General features: G+C 41.1%; 1 protein-coding gene across 1 annotated transcript in view; it reads right to left on the reverse strand.

Moving 5' to 3' along the window:
- Positions 1-10864, reverse strand: part of LOC123979665 (uncharacterized protein C14orf132) — a 41926-nt gene extending 31062 nt beyond the window's left edge. The window contains exon 1 of the mRNA XM_046063702.1: positions 10553-10864. Within this exon, the coding sequence (XP_045919658.1) occupies positions 10553-10579 (27 nt within the window). The 5' untranslated portion in view covers positions 10580-10864. The remainder of the gene's footprint in view (positions 1-10552) is intronic.
- Between the last annotated feature and the right edge of the window lie 7506 nt (positions 10865-18370).

Consider the following 18370-nt stretch of genomic DNA (forward strand, 5'->3'; position numbering starts at 1 on the left):
CTGGAGGGTGTGGGGTTTCTGCAGTTCTGTACTGATCAGATCAGAGACAGAAAGTGAGGCCTGCAATTTCCTGGTGGTTTGCCAAATTTTCCCATTGAGATCATAGACTTAAACGGGAAGATGCTGAACATAGGGCTGCTCATTTAACACAACCACCTGCAGCGGCAGTGACTCTCTTCTATTTTTGGTCTTTAAAATCTGGGTTTGATTATGTAGAGGATGTCTTAAAAAAATCTGTCAGCCAAAGCACCTCGAACCAAAATGTAACACATTCTGTTTGTTCTGAATGTTCCTTCCTCTTTTGTTCTAGATCCATCAAGTGAGAGTAAACTATGAAGTGTCCCTGCTATGAAGCGCCTGACCTTTCCTTCAACTCAGCAGTGATAATTATCTATCAATCATCAAGAATCTTCATTGCTTTTAAGGCTATCTGTATATTTTCCCCATCAAAACAGTGTACTTTTTAACTTACACACTGGATCTTTGTAGCCTATAAATATAATGGTCAGCACATGTACGTTTCTTGGCTTCTGACGATTTTAAGTGCGTTTACACTACGTCACATTCTTCCATTCACACACATTCATACACTGATGGCAGAGACTAATTTGCCAAGTGCTCATCAGAAACAGAAAGTAACATTCACATTATTATTCCAGTTCTCGTGGCTGTGCTGTGTTGCTTAATAATTGTGCGTGACTGTTTCTTGTTTTCATTTCTCTCTTAGTTGTCTTCCTATGTCAGCTGTTTATTGCTGCTATTCGGCTGGTTGTCTTCTTTTTTGTTTGTTTGTTTGTTTGTTGTTGCTTTTTCTCCACCTCAAGCCCCCCTCCCTATTCTCTTGCAGGTTTCGTTGCTTTCTGCAATTGGTGTTTCCCTCTGCCATTTCCTGTTGTCCCCACCCCCATCCCCCTTCTCTTGCAGGTGTTGTCCTTTCTCTGTGCTGTCTGTTTGTGCGATGTCTGTGCCCCCCCATCCCCATGTCTGCCCCCCGTCCGGCCCAGTGACAAATCAATACCTAATTAAATAAAAAATAAAACAGACAAAGGAGTATATTAATATGCTCTTGTTAAAGTAAAATCTGTCTGGCACAATATTGTATCCATCTCATCATACTCTATACCAGGCTGCTGTGCAGGACAGGTTTTAAAAAAAAAAAGAATGTAACATTCACACATATTCGCACACCACACGCAGTTTGAGTTTAGTATCTTGCCCAAGGACACTTCGACATGCAGACGGGAGGAGCCAGGGATCGCACCACCGATCAGTGGACAACCCACTGTTTTTGGAATGCACTGCTGCACAAACAGACATACAAAAAGCTAATTTACATGCATTGCGGTTTGATTAAACATTATCCTGCCAATTTTAGTTTAGAGTATAGACATGAAGGGACAAACATTAGCATGAATGACACTGAAAAGGCTTCAAATTCTCAAATAGCTCTTTCTGGAAAGATGTGACCTAACAAACACAGATTCTGCTTTTCACATGTTTAAAGCATTGATTGTGCATTCAGCTCTAATTGGTTTATGTTATTGCTATTTTCTCAACCTGTTTACAGTGCAGGGTCATAAAAGTGGAAGCAAATCAGGGGCTGTTGCAAGTTTTCACTATCTCAAGAATACATCTTTCATATAAAACCAATTGCTGAAAAAAACAGACAAAATACCAGAGGGGAAAGAAACTCCTAGAGATGAAAAGGCTGGTGTGCCATTATTACGCTCTTCAAATAAGCCTCTACTATACAGACCAGGCGATTTATTTTAAAAGGGACAATCTGGGCATGAAGAATGCACAGTGAGATAACATGATTATGTAATTGAATTCTTTATGCAACTGAGCACAAAGATGGTCTTGGTATAAGCCTTGTGGTGGCTGCAATTTCTAAAAAGTGTGTTATAAAATAAAATAATCTCACCTGCGAACTACTCAACTTGCAATACCATATCAGTATTCATATCACAGGGTAGTGGTGCACAAAGTCTTCTTTCTCATTATGTCTCCAGCCAGTATTTAGTCATATTTCACTTACATAACAGTGCATTTGTTCCAGTAATTCTATTTTGACCTTATAATCAAAGTAGCTTTTAGCAAAAAAGTCTGCAATTTACAAATAAACACTGGTTGTAAGCTTCATAAACCAGAGATGTTTACAAGTCTCTGAGCTAGAGTCCAAGTCAAGTCTCAAGTCTCTCGTGGTTATAATGAATGTTGTATCACCTGCTGCGTTCAATCCAGGCTGCTTATAAAACTGTATAGCTATAAGGAATTCTGTAACTGTAACCTGTTTTTCACTTACCGAACACACTGTAATGTGCAATGCAATTAATGACAGCTTAACTACTTGAAGTCAACACACCCACTGACTCACTCAAACCCAATGTAACGTTAACTAAATAAAACAGTAACATTACAGGATCAACAATAAAACCCTATAACCTGTTTTTCACTTACAGAGCACAATAATATAGCCTAATGTACAATGCGTCTACCACTTATGACAGCTTATAAACTACTGTAAGTCAACACATCCCCCAGACTCTCAAACCCAGTGTAACGTTATAACTAAATAAAAGTTTAGTTAAACTAGTAACGGCACTACTTGTAGCGACGCTACTGCCCAACACTGAGAGCTGCAACGATAAGTTAATTATTCAATTAGTCGTTCATTCATCTTTTCATAACGAACGACAGTCGGACCTAACCTCTGGTAGGTCGTAGCTAAAGCAGGAAGCAAGCTAACTTTAGATGGCCAATGCTGAGCTAAACATGTTTACTGACCTCAGGTTACTAACCTATTTTGCATTCAGCACTTTTTTGTTTGGGTGTTGTTGTATGAAGTTTCAATGTCAAAGTTTATGATGAATGGCACAGCAGCTGCTGGTGCGCAGCTGATACTACGTGTTACATAGGTAGGTTACAGGTAACGCAGGGAGCTCATCAGAAATTTCAGACAAGTCCCGCACCTCAAGTCCAAGTCAAGCCTGAAGTCTTTTGAGGATGAGTCTCAAATCGGGTCTGAAGTCACTGTGTGTGCAACTTAAGTTGGACTTGAGTCCGAGTCTTTAACTCGAGTCCCCATCTCTGGCATAAACACATCTACTAACTTTAAAATCATCTACTCTTTTGTATTGACTTTTTATTGTACTCTCCTATCATTAGGCAACAAAGTGTATTTGATTGTATTGCCTGCTCCTAGTCTGTGAGTAAATACAAATGGCTCTGTTTGTGTGAGGCTGTCAACCATCTATACTCATCTTTTCACTCTCATCTCTCCCGTCTAACACAAGCAGAGATGGGCAGCCCTGTCACGTAGAATGACTCAGAGCCACAGCTTCACTGAATAAGTAATTGAGTAATGAGAATGATGGCCTGTCATGAAAAGACAAAATATCTGCGTGAGAATATGGAAATAGACCTATGGCATCTCATTTAAGAGTTAACTATCCAGATATTTAAGTAATGGTAAGGAAAGGAAATGCACATAGAAATTGCTGTGTTAACATTCCTTCTGTGCTTTTTTCTTATGCATGGGAATCAAATGTTGCTTATAGTACATTTTAAAAAGGTCTGTGTGTGCATGTGCATGCACATGAGCAGATGCAAAAATTAGCAAAAGGCCAAGGCCAGTGGGTCACTGTGTTCTGAATAGACAGAGCCTTAAGAGTTTTGCTGCCCTGTGTGGCAAAATGCCCAGGATGGCTCTGGTGCCTGTCTACAACACATCAAACTTGACCTCAACATCAGTTAGTAACTGGGGAATATATTGGCTGATGCCTTAACATCTGCCATTTTAATAATTTCGACAGCCTCAAGGTGCAAAGATGTACACGATGTGATTAACAATCTCAGTAACTGGTCTGGAAGTGAATTCAAGTTAAAAATAAATCCAAAGGAGCTAAGGGAAGTTATCTGAAACATTTCTCAATTCAATCTATTTGAAACAATAAAGAGCAAATCACTTCATTGCCCTCAGCTTAGTATTCAAAAGCTTCACTATGATTGTCACCTATTAATCCATGTTTTGCAATGCTTGAGGATGCCACCACTTTCAACCTAATGAAGTATGGCCTTTCTCATTTCAAACCAGTGAGGCATTGCTGCGAAATGCAAATCATTCAGCAAACACATTGTTCTGTAGAGAGCTATTTAGCATGTTTCTGTGATATTGTACAAAACCATTTTGACAAAGAAGAGTGACAAATGCAGCAAAACAATGGCCAATTATGTTACCAGTCTGAGCTGCTATTCTGTACATGGTGCACACATGATGCATGATCTTGTCTTGAAAGCTTAGTTTCTTATATATCTTATGTAAGATATATCTTGTTTCTTATAGTCATCCTCTTGCTTAAGGGAGAAAATCGGTAACCAGCTCCTCTGAGTTGCAGTTCTTGAAAAACTTTCCCTGTCTTTAGGAGAGAACAGTTATGGCAACATCCGTCATCTTTTAAAGACAAAGTGAATGCTAAGGTCCAATGACTTGCAGGCAGCAGAGCTACACTGAGATGGATGGGCAAAGAATCATCCATTGTGAAGTGAATCTTCAAAACTCCAGGGACATTTGCCTGACTTCATTCACAGTCACCATTACAGAGTGACTACAGGCACTGAAATGAATTTAACCTCAGAAAAAATTGGCCATTAGCCATTACCTTTCTGAAAGAGCTGCCTTCTTGAGAAGAAAGGTATATGGCTGGGGGGAAAAGAGTGAACTGGAAAAGCAGCAGGAAATGTGTATGAGGTAATGAGGTCATGGGAAATTGGAATCAAACCAGAGCCTTATTTAAACCAGGTTAGGACTCCTTACACTAAATAGTTGTCATCTTCAATTGTTAACATTATTCTGCCACTTGTGGTTGGTTTTTAGTTGAACATTCTGTTGCTACTAGCAAGCGAGTTTCACAGCAGCTGACATTGTCAGGTCTGTGACCAAACAAATATTTTCAAGAATATTTTATCTACTTTCTCCAAATGCACACCCTGGTTGAAGCATTATCTATAGGTACTCTTTTATTTGAGCTGTTTTGTGATTGTTTTTTTGTAATTTAGTAAGATTTAATGACTGCTAAGTTAGCCATTAAACTACACTGAACAAAATTATAAACGCAACACTTTAGTTTTTACCCCCATTCATCATGAGCTGAACTCAACGATCATTGTTCACAAATCTGTGAACATTATTTGAGAGAATTAGGCCTTTTGTGTACATTAAGAAAGTTTTAGATCTTTGAGTTCAGCTCATGATGAATTGGGGCAAAAACAAAAGTGTTGCGTTTATAATTTTGTTCAATGTAACTGTCTGAGGACAGAACATCCTGTCCATGACCATGTCCTAACAGCAAGTGAGCATCCGGCTATTGCGTCACACTAAATCTGTTATGTCTTGTAAACACATCACGTACCCATCAGCTGTGTGCTCGTGATCAGACTGGAGAAGTAATCACTCAAGTAGAATACGTTTTATATTGTGATATTTAGATGTTTCTTTCTACTGGAAATATATAATACAATATGGCCAACAACAAGTACTTTCTATTATGTAAGTTTCCAGTTGAATACCAGGAACTTCAAGCTCCCTGGTTAACTCCCTCCGGCCAGCTGCCACCACTACCTACTTCAACTCATTTCAACTTTGTGAAAAAACAGTTTCTCCATGCAGCACTTTTAACGCTAGCAACAGGAATGAATATACACAAGGCGTTTGACTAAAGTTCAGCTCAACAAATTATGTGTAGAGCTGCTAGTGCTGGGAAAGCTACTTGGAAAATGTGGTGAGCTAAGCTACTAGCTACTCTACATTAAATGAAGCTTCACTAAACAGGCTAACTTAATTAGCACATTATTAATTATATATCTTTTATTGTTTATATATGTGAATTTGTGCTCTGGCAACTTTGCAAACTAAACACTCATGGCAATGGGCGAGAAAGAGAGAGAGATCTCATCTCATGGAAACAGGTTTCTGCCACTACATATCAAAGTTTCCTCCTCACTAGAGGACAAGCTTTCCAGGCTGGACCCTGATCCTTCTCACAAGAGGTGTTACAATAGCTATCACAATAGAAAGTAAACTCAGTCGGGCGTGTCTTTATTCCACTGCAGCAAAGTCGCAGACATCAGCCCAAGGATCGGTACCTGATATCAACGTCACAGAAGCGCTTCTGCCGGCTGCAAATACTGGTCTGTGTGTGGCGGTGGCGTCACTTACTGATCCTTCAGAAATACTTGAGAAAATGTAGCGTGTGTGGAAGCTACCGCACTACTCGGCCAATAAAAGGGCTTCGTTACTGAAAAGCTATTTGATTCAGAAAATAGCGACGCTACCACCAAGCTACTGAGAAATGTAGTTAAACTAGTAACGGCACTACTACGCTACCGCCCAACACTGAGAGCTGCAACGATAAGATTCAATTAGTCTTTCATTCATCTTTTCATAACGAACGACAGTTGGACTTACCTCTGGTAGGTCGTAGCTAAAGCAAGAAGCAAGCTAACGTTAGATGGTCAATGCTGAGCTAAACATGTTTACTGACCTCAGGTTACTAACCTATTTTGCGTTCAGCGCTTCTTTGTTTGGGTCTTTTTGTATGAAGTAGAGAGCTGCATTGGGATTGGGATCCAGCGGGTCCCGCGGAACAAAACATGTCACATTGTTTACGGGTGCGGGCGGGAGTGGATACACATGTTGCAGGAGCGGGCGGTAATGGTCACAAAATCAGCGGGAGCGGGATCAAGAAAATAGTCCCGCGCATGAAGTTTAAAAGCCAGAGTTTAAGATGAATAGCATAGCAGCTGCCAGTGTTTGTTGTCCCCACTCACGTGTGGCCATGCACAGCTGATACTACATGTTACGTAGGTAGGTTATACGTAACAAAATTGGTCGATGGACAGAAAAATATAGACCATAATTTGGATAATTAAATATTTGTTAGATGTTTTGGTTTTCTTAGCAGGGATTCAAACCAAAAACAGCCCTGCATTGAAACAGCACAGGGGTTTGGTGAGGTGTGTTGTTTGGTACCAGTGAGACAATTAAATATGATCTAGGAAGTCCAGTTTGACGTTACACTGGGTTTTAGGTCTGGGCGGTATATCGGTATATGAGGTATACTGATATAATTTCAAAAGAGATATGAAATTAGACAATATCGTTTATACCAATATAGTTTGGGTGGTGATGGTGCAATGGAAAAGAATATGCCTTTGGCGTGAGAGACCGGGGTTCAATCCCCCATTGTGACCCATCCACCATTGTGTCCCTGAACAAGACACTTAACTCCTAGTTGCTCCAGAGGCATGCGACCTCTGACATGTATAGCATGTAATAAATGAATAAATGTAATGTAATGTAGTTTGATGTTGAGTTAATTAATATGTTTCCGTAAAGTCCTGACAGCGGGTGCCCCTCTTTCTCCCTCACCGAGCAGCCCCTCCCCTCCCTCTGCATCTGCACGCAGCCGTCTTCTCACAAAGTCTCTAACAAGATGGAGGGAGACACAGTGCTGGTCGACACTGAGACCTGGCTTGTAAAAAGAAAATGAACGGTTCAGTCAATGTTTCCCACTTTACTTCGGCGGTCCGCCCAGGTTAGGCGACACATTGTAGCGTTTATCAGAGAAACACAGTTACAAGTTGCAACACGGTGGATATTTTACAAGAGCGAACCGGGTAAAGCAACAGTGAACACACCAGTCAGATGTTATTCGTTAGCTACCAAGTCCTGCCACTCGGCCGCCACCTTGGCAACGCTTCCAGGCAGCTATTTTGGACTAACAAGACCAGGCTCCTATCTTAATGAATGGGGAGAGAGCCAGATCTGCACTTTCAATGGTCACCCGGACATAAACACTAGTTGACAGCAGTCGACTGTCACAGGTGTTATGCTGAATTTTGCATGCCTGCCAAGAATTATATGAAAATGCATTAAAGTTCTTCTTTTAAACACTATACTATTCTTTGTGGGGTTCATCTATACTGATAAATGATCAGTATATATTTTATGAACGTTAAGAATCGTTAATATATTATTACAATTAGTAAAAGTACCATTTCTTGAGATTCAGCAAAAACGTGGCGTTAACCGCGTTCAAACAGCAAAGTGTCCTAAAAGGACCTTAAGAAGGGAATTGCATAGAATTGCACAGAGCGTTACCTCCCGCGAAGTGTCACGTCACTAGACCTCGTGGGAGCAAGGCCTGATCATTGTTATAAATTCACAGTAAGCTCACGCAGTCTACCTGAGGCGCTGTTTTTCTTCCCCTATCTATCAAGTCGGCGAAAGTCAGCCAGTTATCTCGAACGCACATGTAGACTACCAGTTATACGATTTATTCGTTTTCCAAAGTTAACATGACTATCCTTATTAGCTAGACTCCTTACATTCTTGCTAATAACTGTTTTGAAGATGGGTCTCCGACATTGACATTGTTGTGTTGGACAGATTTGTGCAGAGGTGTTTATGATACCAACCAGTTAAATTCACAGACGGGTCTGTTGTCCGTGTTTGCGAGAGAGAGAGAGAGAGAGAGAGAGAGAGCAACCAAGTGAGAGGATGTGCGGAGCGAATATGCGCTGCGGTGACGCTACAGCCCGATGACATCGTGAACAAATTGATTATTAAATTCGTTGGCAATGAGCATTTTCACAATTTCATTTTATAGACTAACTAATTAATCCTAAAAAAATTCTGTAGATTAATTGATTATGAAAATAGTTAATGTTATGTGTATGTTTACTAAATTACATGTTATGTTGATCACTTCATCCTGCACAAACCTGGCACAGTGCACATATTTGTTGTTAATTGTAAATTGTTGTTGTTCCATTGTTATTTTTATTATTATTTTTATTGTTTTATATTGTCAGTTGTATTATATTTCTCTATTCTTCTGTTATTCTTATATAACTTGCATTTGTTTATTACATATTTATATATTTCTACATCCATTTATGTCAGCTGTATGTCTGTCTGCGTGTAGCACCTTAACACCAAAGCAAATTCCTTGTATGTGTAAAAAACTTGGCAACAACGCTCCTTCTGATTCTGTTTCTTCTTGGCATGTAGGAGCATGTAACAAATTTGATAACTAGTTTTATACTTTTGTGAATTTTGTTTCCCTGTTGCTGCAATTCTGCAATATTTTACGAAACATTCATTCTGTCTGTTTGTGTGTTTATTCTGACTGTTTTTTCTGATTCATTATGTATATCATTGAATTGTTGTCCAATTCTGTTTTCACGGTTTCACAATTGCTTTCAATAAAGACGTCAAAGGCCTCCTCGTCTTCATCCTACTAGGAGTGTGTTTAGATCACTGCATAGCTGTGCATACATGTATAGTCAGGGCAGAAGAATACTACATCAACAGCAAAGTCCCCAGCTGCAGCTTCTGTTTCAAACTCTATTGTATTCAGCCATTCCCAGTTGTGAATATAAGTGACTGACTGCCCACTCCTAAAAACTCCTAAAGGCTGACAATGGTGTGCCTTTTTGACTGTGCTGCTGTAAGTGGATGTAAATCTGGTCCCCGTCCACTGCTACCAAAGTTTCTAGAAACGTAAGAGCACATTAAGTCCTTGAAGATATTGTGTCACCAGTGTAATGTGAAGTACAACATGGATTTAGATTATTTCACTCACTAAAATTTTGCTCAATGATGAGTGAGTAATGCTGACTGTTTTGATGCTATTTTTACTCCACCATTCTTTCAATCAGGTCATACTGAAATAAAAATGTATTCACAGATGGCTCCATGCTCCAGTGCATTTGTATTTAGGGGTCCTTGATTTAAAAAGATTTGGGAGCATTTTGCTTCGTCTGGCCCACAGAACTGCCATTGGCAGCAAAGATAATGCTCTGAACCATTTAATAGCAGTTGCACAGAAAAAGGCAAAGTAGATGGCACCAGACAAACCATAAGTACCCAGACACTGGAGGGAAGGGGAGGAAGAGCCTACCATTTGAGGTCCTAATGAAAACAAACCATATGTCCAAAACAGATGCACAATGACGCATGTTCTCTATGAAGCCAATGTCAATTGACATATTCCAGTATGCAAATAACACAATATGCCACAAGGTCTTGGTCCAATCAAACTGGTGTCATTTTACTGCCGAAAATAAAATAAAACAGAATAAGTAACAGTTTGAAATGCACTTTGTACAGTTAAAGTTAAAATTATTATTATGCTTATTTTTTATTCAATCACAGTCCTTGTGAATTACAACATACCTAAAGCCTAATAAACTTTGAAAGGATAACTACATCAAAAGTATTTGCTAAAAGACCACTACAGTAATATAACCATAGGAGTGAAATAAGTACTATTTTGACACCATTATGAATATATACATTGATTTTCCAGAAAAGGAAAGTAAATGTATTATTCTATACATCTTGATTAATAGATTTGATCGAAAAGCTGTAATTCTGGAAACCCCACATGAACCTGTTGACCGGCCACGCCCATGAAATTAACGGACAAATGTAAAAAGTTCGGACGAGACAAACATCTTTGTGCAAATATGAGGAGAAATACCTCACCTGCGCAGCCATGAATGACAGATCCATACTGTTGCTCCGTTCAAGCGAACGCACTCAATCAAACATGCAAATGTGCGTAGGTCTTTCCTCGTTTTCCCCGATAGAGCATTTGCCTTCTTTGTTGTTGTTGTTTTTTCACTTGGCATCCACAGGGGCTGCAAGTTTGTGGACTTCACGTGAGGAACATACCGAAGATGAAGAATCAGAATAAAACAAAGGAGGAGAAGGAGTAGGAGGAGGAGGAAAAATACACGGAACAGAAGCTGCGCAGACGGAGAGAGATGTCGATGCGAGAGACGGCATGAGGGGTGAGAGAGAGGCAGAGGAGGAGGCTGTGGAGCTGGGCTGTCACACGAAGGAGGTGCAAGTCCCCTCTCTCTCTCTCTCTGTCTCTCGCACTCTGTCTTTCTTTCTGCCTTTGCATTTCTCTGGTAATTTGTCCTCTTTTTCTCATGTATTTGCTTATCATTCAGTCTTCCTCTAGAATATTGTTTTAGACTAATATCTTCTTATTGAGATGTACACTACATGTATGTGAAGATACAGTGTAGGCTAAGTTTATGTTGTATACACCCCACATATTCTTGTGTACTTTTGATCTGAGGATGTTTTTCATAGTTTGAGCTAGTCCCAGTTTGTGCCTCTGACGTATTATTATTAAATTCAAGTCACAGAGCATCTATTCCCCCAGAATTGTAAGCATCTATCTTGCTTCCTATACAGGTAGCTTGGAATGGCATATTTAAGAAATGTGGATTTTGTATGAAAAAATTATTTGAACTGATTTATAAAACGTTTCAATTTGGGTTCATGTCATACACATTGGGCACATGTAATTTCTGGCTACCATCTTTGTTTTGGATGTGGAAATAGCCCAAATTTAGGAAACTGGTTATAATTGTCCTCTTTTTTTGGACATCATTTTCATCCAGATGCTTTTAGGAGTCTCTGAGGATTCAGGAAATACCTTCAGAACAATGAAAAAATGTTTATTTGTATAGCACATTTCAACAACAAGGTAATTCAAAGTGCTTAACATAAAACATAAAAGCAACAGGGAAATACAAAACAGTTTAAAAGCAACATAGGAAAATTGAAAAAATACACATTAAAAAATAATAAAAGTTACACTGCAGTGTACATTCAGGGTTAAAAGAGTTAAATGGAAAATAAAAAGAGGCTGAGGGGTTGAGCAAATAATTGAGTTACAATTATTTTGAAAAGAGAATAAACAGAGAAGTACACTTAATCTACTCTCTCTAGCTAGTCTGTACTCGGATCCATAGCAATCTTTGGCTCCACTGAAACTCCAAAAACCCTCGGACACCACAGAGAAACCAGGACATGTCTGTCCACAGGCCACTTTGATCCAGTTATACTCTGGACCCACCTGCGTGTTTACAGGTGGACAGAGGTTCCTGCAAATCACTCAGGCGCGAGATTTAAGACCACTTCCTTCACTTCCGTTCAGTCTCACTCTCATTATCTTTTCACTCAATTACCTACTCATTTCTCACCGTGTAAATATTTAATTAAAAGCAATGGTAAAAAGCAAAAAACAAAGAAAAAGAAAACAGGACAGTAAAAGTTACAGTGCAGTGTAAGTTATCAATCTACTAGTTAAAGGCAGTGGTAAAAAGAAAAATCTTAAATATTTAATTAAAAGTCTTCAGTCTTAATTTAAAAGAACTGACAGTTTCAGCAGACCTGCAGTTATCTGGGAGTTTGTTCCAGATATACAGAGCATAATAACTAAATGCTGCTTCTCCTTGTTTAGTTTTTTAGACAGAAAGCAGAGCCAGACGACCTGAGAGGTCTGGATGGTTCGTAACGAAGCAGAAGATCAGAAATGTATTTTGGCCCATTCAATAATACTACATATGAGAGGAAAAACTGGGCATACATTTGGGCAAGGCCCCTTTCTCCCAGTAATTGCTATTTATTATTTAGAATGTTTTATATATTTATTTGCTTTTGCTAGTGCTTTTGTTTTTGTAAAAATTTAGCAACTTTATAGGCACCTCTGGTTTATATACTAGGCAGGTATAGGGCTAGCATGCATCTGGAAGGTCAGGTCCATGAAGACATGGTTTGCCCACTTTGGTCAAGAAGAACTTGACTGGCCTGCACAGAGCCCTGGCATCAATCTTGTGGAACACCATTAGAATGACCTTAGACTGGCTGCCAGGCCTCATCACCCAACATAAGTTCCTGACCTTATTAATGTTCTTGTGGCTGAATGGGAGCAAATCAATGCAGCCAGGCTGTAAAATCTTGTGTACAGTCTTCTAAGAGTGGAGGCAGAGTTTTAATGTCCATTACTAATGTTTGGAATGAAATTCAACAATCACATATGGCTGTCATGTGTGGTTGCCCATATACTTTAGACCATGTACTGTAACATGCAGAAATAAGGCTACACGTGTCCCTACAGTCTGCCAGGAACACAACAGGTGTGATTGTGGTAAATTGTATCTGTAAATGAACAGAAGTTAGATCTGTGAGCATGTGCGCTTGAGTTTTCATCCTCACAGAGCCTTTCCAAGGATTCATCGAAACTTATGACCTAAAACTAATGACACATTCTTGAATTAATTAGGCCTGCAGAAAAATGGATGCTACTATTATTCATTGGAAAGTCTCTTCAAAAAGCCAATTAGCAAGATTTACTTACAGTATAAGGAGTGAATAATTTAATGGCAACCTGGCCTTCTCTGTGAATACTAAAATGCTTTGGTTCAAGTGTCACTGTCACACTGTGTTTCTATTTCGTATAGGCTTCGCCCTCTAAGGCTATCGCTATTGGGTTTACCCCTTCCGCGCGCCTGCGGGGCACTGAGAATTTTAGTCTACTCCCACCCACAGTGTGGGCCTCTCCCCCCGAAGAGTGGCGGCGCCGGGCAGATAGCTTGCCGTTCAGAACAAGGAGGTGTGGCGGTCTACACGCTCTCTGGACGAAGCCCTCAATCTGCTGTTGCCGAAAGGGAGTTGGATGGCTCCACTCTTCCCATTCACGGGTCTCCGAGCGGCTCCTTGCTTCCCCCATTCCGACCTCCAATGACGCCGGCCTCGACGCTACTAGGTTGCCGCGGCGAGGCAAGCTACCAGGGAGCTAACGTTGAGCTAACGGATAGCTAACGTGATGCTCGCATGCGGTCTGCCTGGATCAGCCGGCCAGGGAGACCCCGTGTGGCCACGTTGCTCCACATTAGCTGCAGCTAATGACATTTAGCAACCGGTTTCATTGCTGCTGGCCGACCCTTGTCGGTCAGAGCGGACCACTGGTAAGCTATGGGTCAAAAAAAAGCTGTGTTCACAATCAGAGGTCCCTTCACACCCCCTCCCCACAGAACGTGTATGAGCCCAGGACAGCGGACATTCGCTTTGTGTGAACAGAACATATGCACACCCGGTACAGATATTTTTCTGACGAAGGAATCCCCCGGCAGTGCCCGGCTGCGAGCTCGTGCATAATCACGGCATCAATGGCACAGTCCTTCTGTGCGTCCAGGGGTTCCCCCTTGGTTCACAGAAGCCAGGCTGTGTCATATGAGCCCTTGAAGCGGTCATTACGCTTCATGCAGACAGGATAGCACTACACACCACCCTGTTATCCCACCCCCACCCGACAGAGCCCGGCTGCAGGCTCGTGCGCGACCCTGGCATCAACGACGCAGTCCCTCCTCCTGCATCCAGAGGTGTGTGACAGGCTGTGTTGTGCCCTGTACATGTGCAATGTACGGCATTAGGTGTGTGCCAACTAGTCAGGGGAGTGGCATTGTTATGGGCTCACAGGTGTGGCTGCCCCACCTCATGCCCGGCGACTGTGTCTGCCTCTGCCTCTCTCCCCCCACCGGGGATGCGGTACGGCAGGGGACCCACGAGGGCAACTACGCTACCTTGTCAGGTCCCTCCCGCCACACACGGGAGGACACCCAACAGACCCCTCTGACCTGCTCTGGTGGCTCTGTCGGTCATGAGGCTTCTGGGCCTCATGTTGGCAGCTCACGTGGTGGTCCCCCTGGGCCTCCTCCATATCAGGAGGCTGCAGCGCTGGTTCATCCGCCTGCGTGTCGACACGGTGAGACAGAGGCCCCTGATCTGGTCTACTGGCGGGACCCCCTCTCTCTTCAGTCGGGGTTCCCCTTGGCAGGGTCACTTCCCATATCTCGGTCTTCACAGACGCCTCCCTGATGGGCTGGGGTGGGACCTGCCACCTTCTCAGGTGGTGGGCGGTCTGTGGCAGGGCCGCAGGGCTCTCCACATAAATGTGCTAGAACTCCTCACGGTGTGGAAGGTGATCCGACATTCTCCCCTCTGCTGAGGGACCAGCACGTGCTGGTCCGCACCGATTACAGGGCTGCGGCGGCCAACATAAACCGCTAGGATGGGGTGTGCTCAGCGCAGCTGTTGGGTCTGGCCAGGCGGCTGCTCCTGTGGGCGCACACTCACCTGCTCTCCATCAGAGCAGAATATATCCCTGGCATGCTGAACAGAGGGGCAGACATCATGTCGAGGGGGGGCCCTCGCCCAGATGAGTGGCGCCTCCATCCCAATCTGGCGACCAGATCTGGCTCCGGTTCGGCAGTTATATTTGTTTGCTTGTGTCTTTAGTCTGTGTCTGGTCCTTGTAGATTGCTGCTGCTCTGTCCCAGTTTCTTGGTGTGTGATGTTTTCTGCCTGTTCGTTTGCCCCGCTTGTTTCTGTGGATTCTGGATTTCTATTGGATTACCTGTTCTGTTGGATCACCTCGTTTTGTTTGGGCTCTGTTTATTTTTGGAAACCCTCAGCTCAGTCACTCTGCCTGTAAATGAGCTTGCCTTTTTCTTTGTTTAATAAATCATTGAGCTGTACCAGTCAGCCTTCATGTCCACCAACCTTTGAACCACAGTGACATAATTCAAACTATTTGTTCTCCTCTTCTTTGGGTTAATTTTAAAAACAATATTTTTTTTCTCAAAGATAAATATGGTTCTTTGTCTTTCCAGAAAGAAACAGAAACTGACTTGTAAATTGTAGGATAAACAATATCTGGCAACAACTTAGGTGACTGTCTTTATAGTTTGGGGGAAAATACAGATGTGTCCCAGCTCATGTCAACATCCTTAGCTTGATCCTATGGAGAGGATGAAGCACATCTCCTAGCTCAGCAAGTTATGACTCCATCCTCCTGTGGGCTGTTCTGCTGAGCAGGCATGCACAACATCCATCCTCCAGTGTGGGGGATTTCACTTCACTCCAGTTCACAGCTCCACTCCCAGTTTCTGAGATTGAGACTTCAGTTAGGTTTACTGAAGACTATTTCTCTTGCACACAAATGATGCTAGTAAAGAGACTATGTCATCTATCAGTAGATTTATGTGTATCTCACATTAAGGGTGATTTATTTTAGGTTTAAAATTGTCTTTTTTAAACACAATATATAAATTACTAGGATATTAATGTAATGAAATGGGGTGAGACTTATCACACTTAGACTACAGCACTGAGTTAGCATTACTTAGCGAAACCTCAATATACTTACCAGTCTGTTGCTGCTTCTCACACAGATTAAACACAGTCCAGTAGGGAAATCTTTAAGGCCTTCAAAAACAAAGGTAAATCTACTTTTCACAAACAGGAAGCTCACAGAATTGTCAGACATGTCTGTGTTCCACTAGTGAAAGGAGGGCGGCATGCTTGGTATCAGGTTTTATGACTGTATCTACATCTACAAAAGCAGCAAGTTGTGCAAAATGAAATTCAAGTCAATTTAACATCCATGGAAAGAAACGTTTGTGATCCTGTTTATTGGAAGAACAGATAGGCCTCTGACTAAACTGTGCACCCATGGTTTGTAAACAAGATTTATTATGGCTGTCTAAGGCCTAAACAATTTCCCCACTGGACTGTGTTTAAGAAGAAGCAGCAGAGTGGTAAAAATCTCAAACAGTATCATTGTGCTATACACAGTCAAAATGATGGGAAAACTATTTGATGAGCCCTCGTCTGTAAAAAAACTTATGCTTTTAATGTGACGTTTCGTTTTCAGCAGACCTTTAATGGTGAATTCTTCATTAAACACCAATGCCCCCGGTACCGGGGGCAGTACGCGATCGTCAAAACCACTTACGACTTACTTTTGCAGTTTTTGTTGTTTTCAGTCCAAAAATCCGTTGATTTGTTGCTAATCTGGGCGCCATCTTCATTATTGTGCAATACCTGGGAGCTGGGCCTGCCTTCTCTCGCTTTTTTCTGCCGAGCAGGAACATTGTCGCTTTGGAACACATGGTCTTTTTCGCAGTCTGGTGACCGACTTGTAGTAGCTACATAGACATCCAGGGAATCAAATAAAAGGTCTAAATCCATGATGGTTTTGCATTAAATATATAGTTTTTTTACCAGGCAAGGATGAAAAATATCATATTTTTCTTTATTGCATCTCCATGTAGTCTGTAATGCAAAAATAAATATGTTAATTTACAATGAATTTATATAGCTTAGCGTCTGATTTGTGCAATTATGCATCTAGGCCAGATGGTTGAGGAGTTGTTCCTGATTCATTTTGGGAATGTTATTTTAGGTGTTTGTCCTGGAAATAGGTGGCGGTGACCAACAGGTTTAATATTGTGTCACTTTGAGGACTATCATATTTCTTAAAAGCAGATGTTGGAACATTCTGCCTCAAATGACTCAGTGAACCAGTTAGAAAGCAGCACATATCCATTTCCCCACTGATGCTGTGATTTATTAGTAGTAGCATATTTTGGGATTGGGTTTACTGGCAAAATTTGTTACAGAAATTAGATTGATTAACGATGACATACTGTTGTAATATATGGTGGTTACACTGTTTTTTTAAATCAGTGATCACTGAGCCAAACTTTTCCAACAGTATAGTACAGCGAAATCTGGCTGATCTGAATGAAAATTTCTAGTAAAACATCTAAAAACTGTAGAACAGCCTTGATCTGTTTGAGACTGTGAGCTGTACTTTATGAGCTGCTTAAGTTAAAATGTGTGTGGATTTGTGGTGAGATTTCTGCCTGATCAGAAGTGTTTTCGGTTGGTTTCGGTTTCACATGCAATATGCAGTCCCAAACTGCGTCAGTCAAAAGGTCTGAAGGGGATAACGTAACTGGATTAATAACGTAATGCACTGCTGAGTATAGGGCAGGTAGACTTCTCATCAAATGATGACGTTAGTCTCTTAATATTATGACTTTTTTCTGGACATGTCAGGGAACACAGATATGTGATAGAGACCAACCTACTGAAACACAGGAGCTATTAAAGTCCAGGAGTTTATATGTTCATTAAGCCTTAGTAAGAAGTGTTGCATCAAAGAATGCAAATTGAGCTAAAGGAATGTTTTTTTTGTATAATGTAATTTAATAAAACTATAACTAAGTTACTGAAAAGATCCTGTTACTGAAACAAATAACTGGAAGTTACTGAAACATGCTAAAACATTACATTATATACTAAACAAGACATTTTGAAAGCTTGAACATTGCCTTTGTCTCTCTTGTCCCGGATTGAGAAAACAACTGGCCCCAGCCTGGCCCCCTCAATGAAATTGGTCTGATGATATGACATGAGAAAAGTTGATCTACAGCAGAAACGGATCTGAAGGCAGCACAGAATGACTGAGAGCTCGCTGCATTGCATTCTGTTATAGTTAGATTTTCAATTTTCACCTGCCACCTGAATTTTCTGTGTGAATAAATACAAAATCAACCTTAAACTGGTGCATAAAAATTCATCAGAATGCAGGAAATAAAGTGTTTAACACTCAAAATTTTCGTATAATTTAGCATTAAAGATTTCTTAAAAATA

The sequence above is a fragment of the Micropterus dolomieu genome, linkage group LG11 (genome assembly GCF_021292245.1).
Source record: "Micropterus dolomieu isolate WLL.071019.BEF.003 ecotype Adirondacks linkage group LG11, ASM2129224v1, whole genome shotgun sequence".
Lineage (NCBI taxonomy): Eukaryota > Metazoa > Chordata > Actinopteri > Centrarchiformes > Centrarchidae > Micropterus > Micropterus dolomieu.